General features: G+C 56.8%; 1 protein-coding gene across 3 annotated transcripts in view; it reads right to left on the minus strand.

The window, feature by feature from the left end:
- NCS1 (neuronal calcium sensor 1) overlaps positions 1-15,612 on the minus strand; it is a 64,509-nt gene that overhangs the window by 30,642 nt on the left and 18,255 nt on the right. For 2 of the 3 annotated variants that reach the window (XM_063594141.1, XM_034929292.4), the window contains exon 2: positions 5,301-5,325. In XM_063594141.1, coding sequence (XP_063450211.1) covers positions 5,301-5,325 — 25 coding nt within the window. Of the gene's footprint in view, positions 1-5,300; positions 5,326-5,671; positions 5,792-15,612 lie in introns of those variants that run through there. The other variant, XM_003822370.6, reaches the window with a different exon arrangement.

A 15,612-nucleotide genomic window follows, 5' to 3' on the forward strand; every position in this document is an offset into this window, starting at 1 on the left:
CCTTCTGTGCAAAGGACAGAGGGGACAGTGGGCCTGGCGAATCCAGCCCGTGAGTAGGCAGGCTCGTGGTTAACCAGTGAAGTTTAAGACAATCAAGGAATAGCAAACTGGTTTATTTTGTATGGTAACAGCAGTTCCCCTGGCTCCCAGAGCACAGAGCAACATACTCTGTGATCCATTACTGATGTCTGCCATGGGCACAGGAGGGCAGAGTGTCACTGTCTAACCATCCCTGGTCTAGCGTCGCCCTGAGGGGATGGGACCATTGTAGAATACAACAGTGAAGTGGGTAGTGGGCTGACCTAGGAGAGCCAGAGAAAGGCATTGGTTCAACCATCTCCTAGCCTTCAAGGTACTGCCAAAATGAACCATAGGATATTTACTTGAGACACACAGAACTTTTCTCTGCCAGAAGGCAGAGAAAAGACCACCTATTTTCTTATCTTTTTTTTTTTTTTAAGACAGGGTCTCACTCTGTCACCTAAGCTGGAGTACAGTGGCACAATCATAGCTCACTGCAGCCTTGACCTCTGGGGCCCAAGCGATCTTCCCATCTCAGCCAAGTAGCTGGGACCATAGGCATGTGCCACCATGTCCAGCTTTTTTTTTTTTCCCTTTGTAGAGACGAGATCACCTTATGTGCCCAGGCTGGTCTCAAACTCCTGGGCTCAAATGATCCTCTGCCTTGGCCTCCCAAATTGCTGGGATTACACGTGTGGGCCACCGTGCCCAGGCTTTTTTTTTTTTTTTTCTAAGAGACGAGGTCTCACTGTATTGCCTGCAGCAGGGCAATCATAGCTCATTGCAGCCTCGACCTCCTGGGCTCAAGCCATCCTCCCACCTCAGCCTTCTGAGTAGCTGGGACTATAGGTGCATCCCTAAAGCAGGTTGCTTTTTTCTTTATAAGCTCTTTAGGGGAAGTGCCCCCACAGTGAGGACTGGGCCTCACACAGCTGAGGGTCCCTGTTTTGCTGCGGGAGCCTCCACACCGCCCCCTCAGGCCAGCCTCCTTGGCTCCCTGCTGGTCCTCTAATTCGCCAGGCTCGTGTCCCCCTCCCAGCCCTTGTCCTTGCTGTTTTCTACGCCTGGGTGGATATGACCCAAGTTCCACCACCGAGTCCTTATTTTCTAGGTTGCAGCTCAAATGTCAGAATTCCAGAGCAGCCTCGCCTGACCTCTCCCTCCTAACGAGGCCCCGACCTTGCCGTGCTCTCATCTTCGTTTCCCCACAGGACATTTCTCAGCCCACAGTGACCCCGCTTTGTACTCATGTGTATGTCGGGGCCTGGGGTTTTGTCCAGTTCTCGTTGTCTCCCCAGGGTGTGGGACGGTGCCTGGCACAGGGAGCACGCTCTATTGATGCTTGATGAGTAAACAAAAGTCACTCACCCCCCTGGGCCTCAGTTTCCTCATCCGCCTAATGCGGAGAAAGTCCTCAATCTCAGGGCTGTTCTTTGGGTTCCACGGATGATGTCAGGACCATGATTACTACGGTTACTGACACCAGCAGAGAGAATGTTTCCTAGACTCTGTTCCAAACGTCTTATGTGAATTAGCACATTTATTCTTCACACTACTCCTAGAAAGTTTTACTATTATCACCCTCCTTTTCCAGATGGGGAAACTGAGGTCCTAAAAAGTCTAGTCATTTGTCCAAGGTCACTCAGCCAGGAAGTGGGCAAGTCAGGATTCAAGCCCAGAGCCGGGCGCAGTGGCTCGCACCTGCCGTCTCAGCTACTCGGGAGGCTGAGTCAGGAGGATTGCTTGAGGCCAGAAGCTCAAGCTTGGGCAATATAGTGAGGCCCCAGCTCTACAGTAAAATTTTTTAAATAACTAGCCAGCCATGGTGGTAAATGCCTGTAGTCCCAGCTAATCAGGAGGCTGAGTCAGGAGGATCACTTGAGCCCAGGAGGTCAAGGCTGCAGTGAGCTTTGGTAGTACCACCACACTCCAGCCTGGGCGACAGGGCAACACCCTGTCTCTGAAAAAATAATATTAATAATAATTTAAATATATGTAATCCCAGCATTTTGGGAGGCCGAGGAGGGCAGATCACTTGAGCTCAGGAGTTCAAGACCAGCCTGGCCAACATGGTGAAACCTCGTCTGTCCTAAAAAAAATACAAAAATATTAGCCAGGCATGGTGGTGTGCACCTGTAATCCCAGCTACTTGGGAGGCTGAGGCAGGAGATTCGCATGAACCCGGGAGGCAGAGGTTGCAGTGAGCTGAGATTGCGCCACTGCACTCTGGCCTGGGCAACAGGGCAAGACTCTGTCTCAAAAAAATTAAAGAAAAAAAAATTTTTAAATAAAAATTAAAAGGATTCAGCCTGCCCAGTTCTGGAGCCCAAGATCCCAGCCACTCTGCCGTCTGCGGCTCCAGGAGAAGGCCCAGGTGTGGGAAGGGGAGGACGCCAGGGGAACTCAGGCAGGTCTCAGTGTCTTCATCTATGATATGCTGAGGTGCCATGATGGGGTCGTCTCCTCTGGGTCATTGTGAGAATGAACTGAACGAGGCTGTGCCTGAGAGCCTGGCTGGCTCACAGCGGTGCTTGGGAAGCATCCCCATCTCTCAAACACAAACCTCGTCCTCTTCCCTGCCCTGGAAGAGGCCCAGGCAGACAGCTCCTGGTGTCCCCTCCTTAGCCCCCAGTCCCCTGAGACCCCTGGGGAGGTGCCTTGGTCATGAGCAGCCACAATCGGGGCCAGGGCAATGGGCGTGGGGGGACAGCTGCTCACGTCTGTCCCTTACTGGCCACCCAGCAACTCTAGCCACTGCCCTCCCCTGCCCTGGCCCTCCTTGGGAGATGCTGAGCTTTCTCATGGTCCCCCGAAGACTCCTTGCTGCCCACTCATTCATCCCTCATTCACATATTCACACTGGAGGCTGGGCACGGTGGCTTACACCTGTAATCCCAGCATTTTGGGAGGCTAAGGCTTGAGCCCAGGAGTTCAAGACCAGCCTGGCCAACATGGCAAAACCCCGTCTCTACAAATAGAAAAATTAGCCAGGTGTCAGGTGGATGTCTGTAGTTCCAGCTACTTGAGAGGCTGAGGCAGGGGAATCACTGTAATTGAGCTGAGATGGCACCACTGTCCTGAGCAACAGAGCAGAGAGACTCTGTCTCAAGAAAAAAAATATATATATACAGACACACACACACACACACATATATGTATGTGTATATACACACACACACACACACACACACACACACACACACACACACACAATTTACCCTGGAGGCAAGAGCTCAGCTTCTGGAGTCTCGATGCCTATGGTTCATCCCAACCCTGCCACCTCCCAACTGGACTTTCTCTGAACCTCAGTTTCCTCATCTGCCATGTGGAATGATGAGCTCTGTTAACCCCTAGTACTGCTCCCAGAAGTCAATGGCAGGCCACGTGCAGTGGCTCACTCCTGTAATCCCAGCACTTTGGGAGGCTGAGGTGGGTGGATCACTTGAGGTCAGGAGCTCGAGACCAGCCTGGCCAAGATGGTGAAACCCCGTCTCTACTAAAAATATAAAAATTAGCGGGGCATGGTGGCACACACCTGTAGTCCCAGCTACTCGGGAGGCAGAGACAAGAGAATCGCTTGACTCTGGGAGGCGGAGGTTGCAGTGAGCTGAGATCATGCCACTGCACTCTAGCCTGGGTGGCAGAGCGAGAGACTCCAACTCAAAAAAAAAAAAAAAAAAAACATGGATTTGAAGCACCAAGGGCGATGCCTGTTGGGGGCCAAGCACCCACCGTGGCCAGGCCCTAGGGACACAACATGGACAAGGCCAAGCTAGCCAGCCCTCAGAGCGCCGACAGGATGCAGAGAGGGGCAAAATGCTTACCTGCTGCCCAGTAAGTCATCGGCTGTCCCAGGGAGGCACAGGGCAGTGGGAAACCCGACAGAGGCCTGGGGGGTTTCAGTGGGCGGGGGGAAGGGGCGAGGAGGTAACAGCCCAGCAGGCAGCGGGAGCAGCCTGGGCAAACATCAGGAAGCCCCCGAGACAAAGGTGAGTTCAAGGAACAAACAGCAGTTCAGGCTGGCCAGAGGGTAAAGGGCAAAGGCCAACAGGCAGAGGACACCAGACTGCAGGGGTCAACAGGGCCAGACTGAACCAGGCCTCGTAAGCACATAACCATGTCAAGGGTGAGGACTTCACCCTGAGGTCTGGGGGGGGTGGCAGACACCTGGCATGGTCAGGTTTTTGTTCAGCAAAGACCCCTCTGGCTGGCGTGTGCGAAGGCAGGGAGAACATTTACGGATGGGGAATCTAGGGAGGCTTCATGGCGGAGGCGACTTGGGCTGAGCCTTGGGAGGGGCAGAGTTCAGATGGCCCAGGAAGGAAGGCGGGCATTCCAGGAAGCAGAGCCACATGGGTGAAGACCTAGAAGGAGGGTGTTTCTAGGGCACTCACCTGGGGAAGTGCAGAAGTGGAAAGTGAGGACGGAAACTCAATCCCAGAATGGGGCACCTCCCAGCAAGGGCTCAGCAGAGCCAGGCGGGCCAGCATAGCCCTGCCCCATCTGCAGCTTGGACTTGAGGCAGGGAGGTGTAGGGAGTGGCCCTGGAGGCTCCTGGGGGGTGCCTGGCCCTGCCAGACTTGACTGGAAAGTCTCCAAGCTCATTGCCTCATGTCCCTACGTGCCACCCCTGCAGCTCAGCCACCTTACATGGTGAGCCTCCTGTCTGCTCCACATTCCACAAAGACGGACAATACACCGCCCTCCTCCCCCAGGCCCAGCCCTGGCACTGCTCATCCATTACAGGCCCCACTTATCCCTCACTGCCGCTTTTCCATTTGCTCCATGACGTACGGCCTCGGAATCCTTATCACGGCCCTCCAGGCAGCTACGACAGATTGATTAGAGCTGGCATCCAAGAGCAAACCCATTTGCCATCCCTGATCCAATCGAATCGATCATTCTATAGAAGGGGCGACGGAGCCCCAGCGAGGGGAAAGGACCTCTCAAGGTCATAGAAGGACTTTCTTATCCATACCCTTCTCTTTGGTGAGCAGGGCCTGGAATCAACCCTTCAGGCCTTGGTGGTCCCTAAAGATGCAACTCAAAGCAAGGACCACCAACAAACACCCCAGCGCCACCCCCAACCCAGTTCCACTGAAACCACGTCAGTCCCGCAAGGACAAGGGCCACTGAACAAAGGCTGTCTGGACCCCATGCTCAGGGGCCCCTCCACATGCCCCCGTCCTGGGCAGCTGGACTGCTGTCCCCATCAGCCCACAGCCCACAAAGCCCACAGCCGCAGCCCCTCCACGGTTTGAGAAAAAGCAGCTACTCACCACTGCTGGACCTCCTTCTCGGTAACTGCAAGAGAAAGCAGAAAAGTAGGCTTTTAGCTCAGGGAAGGTGTCCCGGGAGACGGGCAGACATTCGCTGGGGGGCCTCCCCTCCAGCCCTCCCCTCCCCACGGCTATGTCCCCGGGCACTGGCCTGCTCTGGATGAGAAAATGCTCCCTTGGTGAGCAGTCCTAGCCAGGGGCTCTGCACCCACCACCCCAGCAGGGGACACTGGCCCCACCCCTTCCCGGTGCCCACGTGCTACCTGCCACTGCCACTGCCGCTGCTGGGAGAGCCCCCAGGAATGCCCTGTGGCACTCAAGGGTTTGCTTCTCCCACAGCCCTTGCTCCCAGGCCAACATCTAAGACTTACTCGTTGCCATCTCTCAATCCCTGGGGACGGGATGTCAGGGAAGGCCCTGGCTTCCCCAGGCACTCGGCTGCCCCGCCTATGTGGGGGGGAGGGGGGAGCTAGGCTGAAAAGAGGCAGCTCTCAGCAGAAGGGTGGACCACCCTCCCTGTCAGCCTGTCCCTGCAGCCCCTCTCCGTGGTCAGCCCGGGCTCTTTCACTGGCAAGACATGAACAGAGCCGTGAAGCAAAAGCTGAAAGAGGCTACAGAGAGCAGCTGAGCCTGGAGCCAAGCCCACATACCCATTCTTTACTGAGCCATGAAACAAACAAAAATGCTTTTTCTGAAAAGTACAGAATCGTTTCAAGTTGGAACCAAATCAATGTTCTCTCTAAAGTCACCGAACAAGAACATCAAACCACCACCAAGGCCACCCTCGCTCCCTGCCTGTGTGAGCGCGGGACGGCTCCTCCTGCACTCCCTGCCTTGGGCGCCTCATCCATAAAGTGGGCATCATATTATCAGCACCTGCCACACAGACCTGTTGTGGGGACTCACTCATAAACGCATGGAAGCTACTGGATCCCCGGGGATGTCAGACACCTGGAAAGGCCAGGCCTGGCGTCAAAGAATGGAATTTTCCAAGAGAAAGTTTTGGCAAAGGGTACGGCGTAGGGCCCTCAAATGTGCTCAATACTGGTTTGTGGAATGAATGAATGAATGAATGAATGAACACATGAACAGACAGGAAAGGGGTGTCAGGTGGAGGTCAGATGAGTAAAGGAACTAGAATCTATTCCCAGGGAAGTGGGAAGGAAGCCCAAAGAGGTGTCTCTGAATTGTTTGTGCCTGACCAGACTTGAGGAAGCCACTTTTCAAAAACCACTCAAAGCAAGCTCGCAACAGCTGCCAAATACCAAGAGCCTGCCGCAAGCCCGAATCTGCGCCCAAGGCGGGCCTCTGTGCTTTAGCTCAACGGCTCTTATGACAGCATGGAGGGAGGATGGCACGACTCTGCCCCAGCTCCAAATGTGGAAACTGAGGCACAAAGAGATCAGGAAGTGGCAAGGCAAGGGTCTGACCTTAGGTCTGTGGCTCAGAACCAGGCAGCCAGATTCCTGGGCAGGCTAGATGCCTCCATCCCCGTGCTGGTCAGCACTCTCCTCCCACAAGCCCAAATCAGAGATGGAGGAAGAGACCTGTCTGCAAGCAGGCCTCAGATAAAAAGAGAGGAGGCAGGTCAGGCACGGTGGCTCACGCCTGTAATCCCAGCACTTTGGGAGGCCGAGGCAGGCAGATCACAAGGTCAGGAGATCGAGACCATCCTGGTTAAAGCGGTGAAACCCCATCTCTACTAAAAATACAAAAAATTAGCCAGGCATGGTGGCACGCTCCTGTAGTCCCAGCTACTCTAGAGGCTGAGGCAGGAAAATCGCTTGAACCCGGGAGGCAGAGGTTGCAGTGAGCCAAGATCACGCCATTGCACTCCAGCCTGGGTGACAGAGCGAGGCTGTGTCTCAAAAAAAAAAAGAGAAAGAGAGAGAGAGAAGGCAACAGCGGGAGATGCCGGTTACCCAGAAACACCGGGCCTGGAGTCAAAGAAAGAAATCTTCTGAAATAAAGTTTTGGCAAAGGGTATGGGGCAGGAACGGGTTCAGGATTCGGCATGGGGGTGGAAAGGGAAGGTGTCCTTGGTCTGATCCAGGCTGGCTGCCTGGGCCTGCCCCCCACACCCGCTGTGATGGCAGCTGGGGCTGTGGGGCGGATGCTGAAAGCCCAAACCTGGAGACACAGGCGACCCATCACAGTACCGCCAGGAGCTCAGGGCCACAGGTGCTAAAGCCAGAACAGACCGCCTGGGTTCAAATCCGGCCCCACAGGGCACTGTGTGTCCTTGGGCAAATTGCTTCCCCTGACTGAGCCTCAGTTTTCTCATCTGTGAAATGGGATTGTTGGGAAAATTGAAGTGCTTGCCGCTCCTCAGCTTCACAGAAACCCCACAGGGAGGTGTGACCCCGTTTTCCCAATGAGGAATTGAAGTTCCAACGGGTCTGCTTATTTGTCTGAGATCACCTGAGGTCTCTTTGCCAGGAAACAGCAGAGCTGGGACGGTGCCCCTAGAGATCAGGATGGAGGCCCAATTGGGTACAACTCCTTGAGTCTGCATGACCTTGTATGACCTTGGCAAGGGGTGGCAGCATTCGACACAAACAGCAGGAGCTGGGTGGCATGGCCACTGTCTCAGGCGGGCCTCACAGTGCCAGAGCGAGGCTTCCCTGGACCCCCAGCTCAGAAGTCCCACTCTCCCTTGACACCCCCCACCCATGTCTCCCAGCAGCCTTCCCCCAGGGCTCTGCCTCAGCCTCCGCGTCCTTCCTCACCCCCAACTACACTCCCAGGATGCGGCAGGGAGGTGGGAGAAGGGCATATGACTAGGGCTCCCCCCATTGGAAAGGTCCCCCCACAGAACCCTGGGTGCAGCAGGCAGCCGAGCCCCAGGGAACCGGAGCTAGGGTGGGGGAGATAAGTCCTGCCCATGCTTTAAGCAGCGAATTGACCTTTAGGAAACAGTTGAGGCTGGCAGGTATCCCCTGGCACCCAGCCAGGGCCCAGCAATCCTAACTGCTTCACTGCCTGGGGCCTTGGAGGGCCTTTTTTTTTTTTTTTTTTTTTTTCTGGAGACAAAGTCTTGCTCTGTCACCCAGGCTGGAGTGCAGTGGCACTATCTTGGCTCACTGCAACCTCCACCTCCCGGGTTCAAGTGATCCTCGTGTGCCTCAGCCTCCCAAGTAGCTGGAACTACAGGCACACACCACCACGGCCAGCTAATTTTTGTATTTTTAGTAGAGACAGGGTTTCACATGTTGGCCAGGCTGGTCTCAAGCTCCTGATCTCAAGTGATACGTCTGCCTTGGCCTCCCAAAGTGCTGAGATTACAGGCGTGAGCCACCACGCCCAGCCACGGAGGGTCTTGAAGGACAGCAGGCAGGACCCACATCTCTGGGGTCCTGGCCACCTGCCCCCAGCCCTCCCGCCAGCCAGGGAGCTCTAGCACAGGTCAGGCTGTCCTTTGTCCAAACCCCAGCCCGCTGCTGAGCAGCTACCACCCCAACCTGGAGAGGAAGCTGAGCCGGGGGTGGGGGGGAGGTGACCAGAGGAACGTGCCCATCCTCAGCCTGGGTTTGCCCATCACCAAGGCCTGTGTTCTCAACCATTCTGTCTGGGTTCCCAGAAGCTCAACTCTTCCAAGATCACCTTCGAGATCTTTCTCTGTCCAGTGTCCAGTGATTCACTCAGGATTTTTCTTGAAATCATCTCAATTTGCTTTTACTTACCTGCTTAATCTAGCTTCAGCCTAAGCAATAATATCCATAAAGTTACCAGTGACTGTGCTGGTCATACCTTTTCTAATACACAATAAAAAATATAACAAATTCAAAAAAAAGCCACCGTCCTTGATCAAACCTGCCCTGCCTTCGATCGTGAAATAGCCCAATATCATGTACCCCTTAATTTGATGCAGTGGAAGGGCACGTTCCGTGAAGGTCTCCCGCCAAAAATAATTAACCTGAGTCTAACCACAAGGACATAATCAGACAAATCCAGGCTGTGGGACATTCTACAAGACCACTGACCAGGACACTTCAAGTCAGGGCCAGGAAAGGCAAAGCAAGTTGGAGGATTGTTCCAGAAAAAAAGAGGCTAAACAGACGAGGCAACCAAATGTAACTCAAGATGCCTGGATCGGGTCCAGATCAGCAGGAAAAAACTGTTATCATGGCTGTCACTGGGCCAGCTGGGAAGCCACTGCACTGTGGACTGGTAATTAGGTGCTGCCATGGGGATGAGGTGGGGGTGGTAACAGCACTGAGGCTAACGCCCTTTTTCTTTTTCTTTTTTTCTTTTTTTTTTTTTTTTGAGGAGTCTCCCTCTGTCACCCAGGCTGGGGCTAGAGTGCAATGGTTGATCTGGGCTCACTGCAACCTCCGCCTCCAGGGTTCAAGCAATTCTCCTGCCTCAGCCTCCCAAGTAGCTAAGATTACAGGCACCTGCTACCACGCCTGGCTAATTTTTGTATTTTTGGTAGAGACGGGGTCTCACCATGCTGGTCAGGTTGGTCCCGAACTCCTGACCTCAAGTGTTCCATCTGCCTCGGCCTCCCAAAGTGCTGGGGTTACAGGCGTGAGACACCGCGCCCGGCTTTGGAGATATGCTCTGAGCTATTCAGGGGTGAGGGTCAAGACGCCTGCAGCCTCTTGTGACATGGTTTAGAAATATACACACTCAACGTATGTAGAAAGAGAGGGGACAGATGCAGCAGAGCCGGAGACTCGAGGACACAGAGGCGTCCCTGCACCACCACATCAATGTTCCTCTTGATTTTTCAAAATAAAAAGTTGAGGGAAATGTTTGTCCTCTTCACCCCACAACCACTGTGCCTGCCTCCCCTCCCCACTGCACAATGCCAGGAGGGCTGGGGGGTCCTGCCCAAGGTCCTGTGCCCCCAGCAGTTCCCACCAAGACAGGCACTGGGAGGGAGGGAGATGGGGGACAATTTGGGGGTTCAGCTTCCCTTTGCCTCAGCCTCCACCCAGATGCCAGAGTGACCTTCCCAGGCTCTGGTTCCCAGCCCGGCCCATTTTCCCCCTCCTCCCAGAGCCTCCAACCACATGTGAAATTAACAGGGCCTCCGCCTCTGCCTCCCTCGGTGGGTCTGGGCTCCGGGCTCTGGGTTCAGGGCTCAGGGTTTAGGGCAGGGTAGGAACGCAGGCAGTCCTTGCACAGCTTGTTCCCTGGGTCCCTGGCCCGCATCCTGACCCCACTGGAGTTCCTCTGACCGTTCCAGCCTCCAGGTCTTTGTGCTCTGCCGGCAACACTTCCTCACTTCACCCGTTCCACCCAGGGAACCCCATCCATCTTTCAAAGCCTAGCTGGGCCCGAGCACAGTGGCTGATGCCTGTAATCCCAACACTTTGGGAGGCCAAGGTGGGCGGATTACTTGAGGCCAGGAGTTCGAGACCAGCCTGGCCAACATGGTGAAACCCTGTCTCTACCAAAAATACAAAAATTAGCCGGGTGTGGTGGCGCGTGCCTATAATCCCAGCTACCACGGAGGCTGAAGCATGAGAATTGCTGGAACCCAGGAGGCAGAGGTTGTAGTGAGCTGAGATCACCACTGCACTCCAGCCTGGGTGACAGAGACTGTCTCAAAAAAAAAAAAAACAAAGCCCAGCTGGGATGGCCCTCTTCTAGGAGGCCCTCCCGACCCTGCCTTGGCCCCTTGGGAAGCTCCCTTCACATGAGGTCTGTCTTCCCATGGGTTCTACGACAGAGGGCCAACAGGAGTCTGACCAAGGGGGCACAGGCTGGGCTTGGGGGAGCAGTGGTGAAGTACAGTGGTCCAGAGAGGGCCTTGGCCAGCCCAGCGAGCACTTCAGGCCAGGGCTCCCTCTGATCTGTGGTCTTGGATGAGTGACCCCGCATCTCTGAGCCTTGGTTTGCTCATCTGTAAAATGGGACTCAGGCATCTAGCAGGAAGAGGAGGGACTGGTGCTCGGCCCAGTGTCCAGCACCCAGCAAGTGCGAGATAGAAGCACTTCTTCCCCTCATTTTCCTAGCTGGACACTAAGCCTGCAGAGGCCAGGACACTTCTCCTGGCCCATCCTAGCGTCACCCTCAGAGCCTGGCCCAGCACCCTGCACACAGGGGACAGAGAAAAACACCTGCTGATTCCTCCTTCGTCATCCAGCCACTGGGCTGGGTTTAGAACACATCCTCAAACATGTTTCTCATGCATTGACCTTCACAATTTCATCTGGCTTTGGCCAATTTTTAAAACGAACTATCTCCATCACACTCTGCCTCCAGGCCTGCAGGCCCAGGCTCGTACCAAAACCAGGATTTAAAACTGGCAATGGGCCATGCTCTCCATGGGGCCAGACAGGGGAAAGCTCTGGGGTGCCATCCTGTCAGGGCCACTTGAAGGCTGGGTGATTCCAAACAAGTTTCTTAACCCCTCTGAACCTCCAAGTCCTCACCCGTAGGATGGGGTATAAACTCCTACCAGGCAGAGCCATTGTCAAGGTTGTTGAGGAGTGGATGGAGAAGTCAGAGCCTGCACAGGGCCCTGGGAGAAGGGGGGCTGGGCATCCACTCTACTCCCCTTCACTGACCCCCAGAGAGCCAGAGCTGCAGAAGGGGAGGGCAGCTGCAGGCTCAGAGCAGAGAGTGGGTCCTAGCCTTCACCGCACCCCCACGCCCACAGACTCCAGGCTCGTACCCCACAGCCAGGAAGCACCCGCGGTGCCCACAGCCTCCTTTCCACCCCGGCAGCGCTCCTGAGGTCCCCAGCTCCTCTACTCCAGCTCCTCCTCCCTTCCACACAGCCCTTGTCTGCCAGGAATGAACACGAGAGCCAGTCCCAGGAGCCCAGGAGGATGTTAAGTCTGATTTTGATTTCCCTAAAGCAAAACACCTCTCTCCTGATTGAAGCTCAGCTCAAACATGGTGGGAGCAAAAGGCAGGGGCTGGCAGCCCCCTCCCGGCGCTGGCTTCAGCTAGAGGCATGGAGGGCAGACGGCCAGCCAATCCAGCCTCTTCCGCCGTCCCTCCTGGGGCGGACCTGGCCCTGGATCCACCTCCAGGGATGAGGGCTGCCCGAGTGTGTCTGTACCTGGCCCCAGCCCTCCACCACAGCTGAAGGAAAACCGCACCAGCAAGGGGGCCTTTGGGTTTGCGCAGCACAAGAATAGAAGGCAGGGCCTTTGGGCCTGGCCACGAGTGACCCATCTTACTAAATCAGACAGTCCCCTCGGTCCTGACACCTTTGATCACTGACTGTCCTCCTTCCAGAAGCGCAGCGGGCCTCAGAAGCTCCTCCCAGGCCCACGCCTCTCCTGTGCTCAATCTCCCAGCACCAGGGCTCCTCCAAGCGCCCAGCTCACACGCTCTCCGGGGGCGGCTCTGCTCCCTGCGCCCCTCACTCCCAGTCTCCTCCCGGCTGGCCCCTCCTGCAGTTCAGCTCCCCCACCCCCGTCCAAGCTCCTCACCGATGGCCCAGAGGCCCCTCAGGCTCCACGTGGCCCAGAGGGATCCCCCGGGCCTCTTCCCAGGTCCCCATCCAGAGATCTCCCTACAGGCAGTCCTGCACCAACTGCAGACAAGTCCCATCCAACCTGGCTGCCTCAAAAATACGAGAATGCCCCCACTGTCCAGGGCTGGCTGGACATCGCCCCCACACCATCCCAGCTGCTGTGCCGGCCTCTTCTCAGCCCCCACCCCATCCCACTTTCCCATCCAGTCCCCACCTGCAGCTGCCAGCATCCCTAATGTGGTCACATTCCTCCCCTCCTAGAACCCTCCTCCAGAGCCTCAGTGCGTCTCCAGCCTCTCCAGCCTCACCCCTGCCCCTCCTCACAGCACCCCGCAGCTGTGTTCTCCCTGCAGTACCTGAGAGCCCCCTCGGTACCATCTCCTGAGAATAGGGTGCTCTGCCCCAAGCCCTCCCTGGGCAGCAACAGCACAGCTAAGTCAGAGCGGAGGGAGTGCACCGCTGGCCGCACACACCCTCCTGCCCCCACACCGGGCCCACCCCTGGGGAGGGGCAGTTCCTCAAAGCGAAGATGGTGGTGGTCTCTTGTGGGACCTGGACTCCAGGGATCTGCCACTCCGTTGCTGTGTGACCGGTTTTTTCCCCAGTTTGGGTTTCGGTTTCCCCATCTGTGAGAGAGGACATTACTAGCTGTGCCAACCATGGAGTACCGCACACTGGGAGGTGGGGAGGACAGAAAAGAGAGTGAAACACCTGTGGGGTTCCCACTGGGGTCCTGCTACACTCGAGGGCTGGGAAGCAGCCACCTGCTGCTCCAATCCTCCAGGTGCCCCAAGCACACAAGGCCTCAGATCACTCCCCCCTCTCACTGCAGCACCGGCTCCTGGGGGAGAACCTCCCTGGAGTCACACGGCAGCATCAGGTGATTTCAGAAGGCCCCGGGGATATATACTGGTGTTCCTGGATGGGCAGGGAGTCCTGGCTGCCCACCTTTGCTCCTGACCCAATGTGTGAACGTGGCCACGCACCCTCCCCTCTCTGTCCCACGAAAGAGGTCAACTCCTGAGACCTCCAGGCCCCCCAGCTCCCACGCTCCACAAAGTGACCTTCAGGCAACAAGTAAATGAGGGGCTGGAGCGCCTCATTTCCCACGACGACAGACCCCGTGTCCAGGAAGAGCAGCCCCCGAGAGGGCTGGAGTGAGGACAGGAAGGTGGGCACAGGCTCTGGGCCAGACAACGTGGCCGGGCCCCAGACTCATTAACCCTCGACCTTGGACAAGGGCGGCAGCCTCTTCTCTAAAATGGAGTGCTTGGCGGCACTGCCTCCAAGCTCAGAGTAACGTGACAGCAGACGCAGGAGCTGCCTGGCACGAGGCAGTCAGCATGATCATCACTGCTGTTGTACTTATTACTCGATGCCCCAGCCAGGGTGAGAAGAGAGACCACCCCCCACTCCCAATCCCATACCTGTCTGCCACCGCTGCCTGGCTAAAGGGCAGCTGGGCCCCAGCACCAGGCCTGAGCTGCCCCAGAAAGGAGGCCTGGCCTGCTGCCTAGAGCTCCCGGGCACTCCTGGCTGAGCAAAGCCGCTGCAGGAGCCCCTCGCCCTGACCCACTCGCCGCGCGTTCCCCAGCCCTTCTGCCCTCCAGCCCCCCATCACGTGTCCCCATTGTGGGAGTGGTGTCCCAGCCTCCTTGGCAGTCACTGTCTCCACCCCAGTTCGCTGAGTGCCAGCCAGGACTGGTCCAGCACTGGGCTGGGGCACACAGCGGCCAGCAGGAAAGGTAGGCGGGCCCCGTCTGCTCTGCTCGCTGCCCCTTCCAAGCAGGCTGCCCGCCAGGGCCATCAGATCGCCATGTGCAGCGGTGAGCAGCTGTGACGGCCGCTGTCGCCATCGGGTGCTGACTGCGGTCTGCCCGGCACCAGCCTGAACCCTCATTTCATTAGCGTCTCACACAGCCCAGGGGGCCATGGGCTGTTGCTGTATCTGTCTCAGGATGAGGCACCTGGGCTCATCAGGGGAGCCCCATGCCCACGGCCATCCAGCTGACCAGGCTCTGACCACCCCCTACCGGCCCCCACCTCCCTTCCTTACATCCCCACGGCTGCCTCGCCTCCATGTAAAAGATGCCAGAGCCTCCGGGCTGGTGGGAGGAAGGCTGAGCACTCGAATCGGGGGGTATTTCACCTGTTGGGGGATCTCCCAGCCTGTCTTCAGGAATGGCGAGTAGATGGAGTCCCTGGCCCCGGAGGGCAGACTCGGGCCAGGGCCAGGTAACCTTCAGCCCCAGCTCCCGGGAGCTGCTCTTCACCGCTCTGCACCCAGGCCTGGCTCTCCTGCCCGAGGCCCTCTAAAGCCAGGCTCTCGGCTTGGGACACACAGTCCAGCAGGGATCACCCAGGGCCTTTGCACAGATGGGTCTACCTACTATCCAGTCGCCACGTGGCCTGGGTCAGCGTGCTCCCTGCCCTGCTGTCAGGGGCCAACGAGAGGATACAGGTCACAAGCACCAAGCCCAGCACATGGTGGGCGCCCTGGAGATGCTGTGCTGATGAGGAGTCGTGGGGTCTGAATAAAAGTCAGAGGGCCAGGCCTTGGGGCAGACACCAAGATGGGAAGCTGTTGCCGCTCCCGCAGGAAGTGGAGCCAGGAGAGAGGCTGCTTAGAGCCGCTCAGATTCAAAATCAAAGCCCCGTTTCCCTCTCAGCCCCTTGGGATCCTCCCCAAGGCCCTGTGCTGACAGGCGGGGGTCCCTGCCAGCCCACTTCCAAGAAACTGCGGTTTCACAGAGAGGCAAAGCACTCGACCAAGATCACGCAGTCAGGGGTGGAGGAGTGGAGATGGAGGCCAGGTTTATCGACTCCAGAGTCCAGGCTCAGGAAGGCTTTAGCTGGGAGATATCATCCCCA

Source organism: Pan paniscus, chromosome 11 (genome assembly GCF_029289425.2).
Source record: "Pan paniscus chromosome 11, NHGRI_mPanPan1-v2.0_pri, whole genome shotgun sequence".
Taxonomy (NCBI): Eukaryota; Metazoa; Chordata; class Mammalia; order Primates; family Hominidae; genus Pan; species Pan paniscus.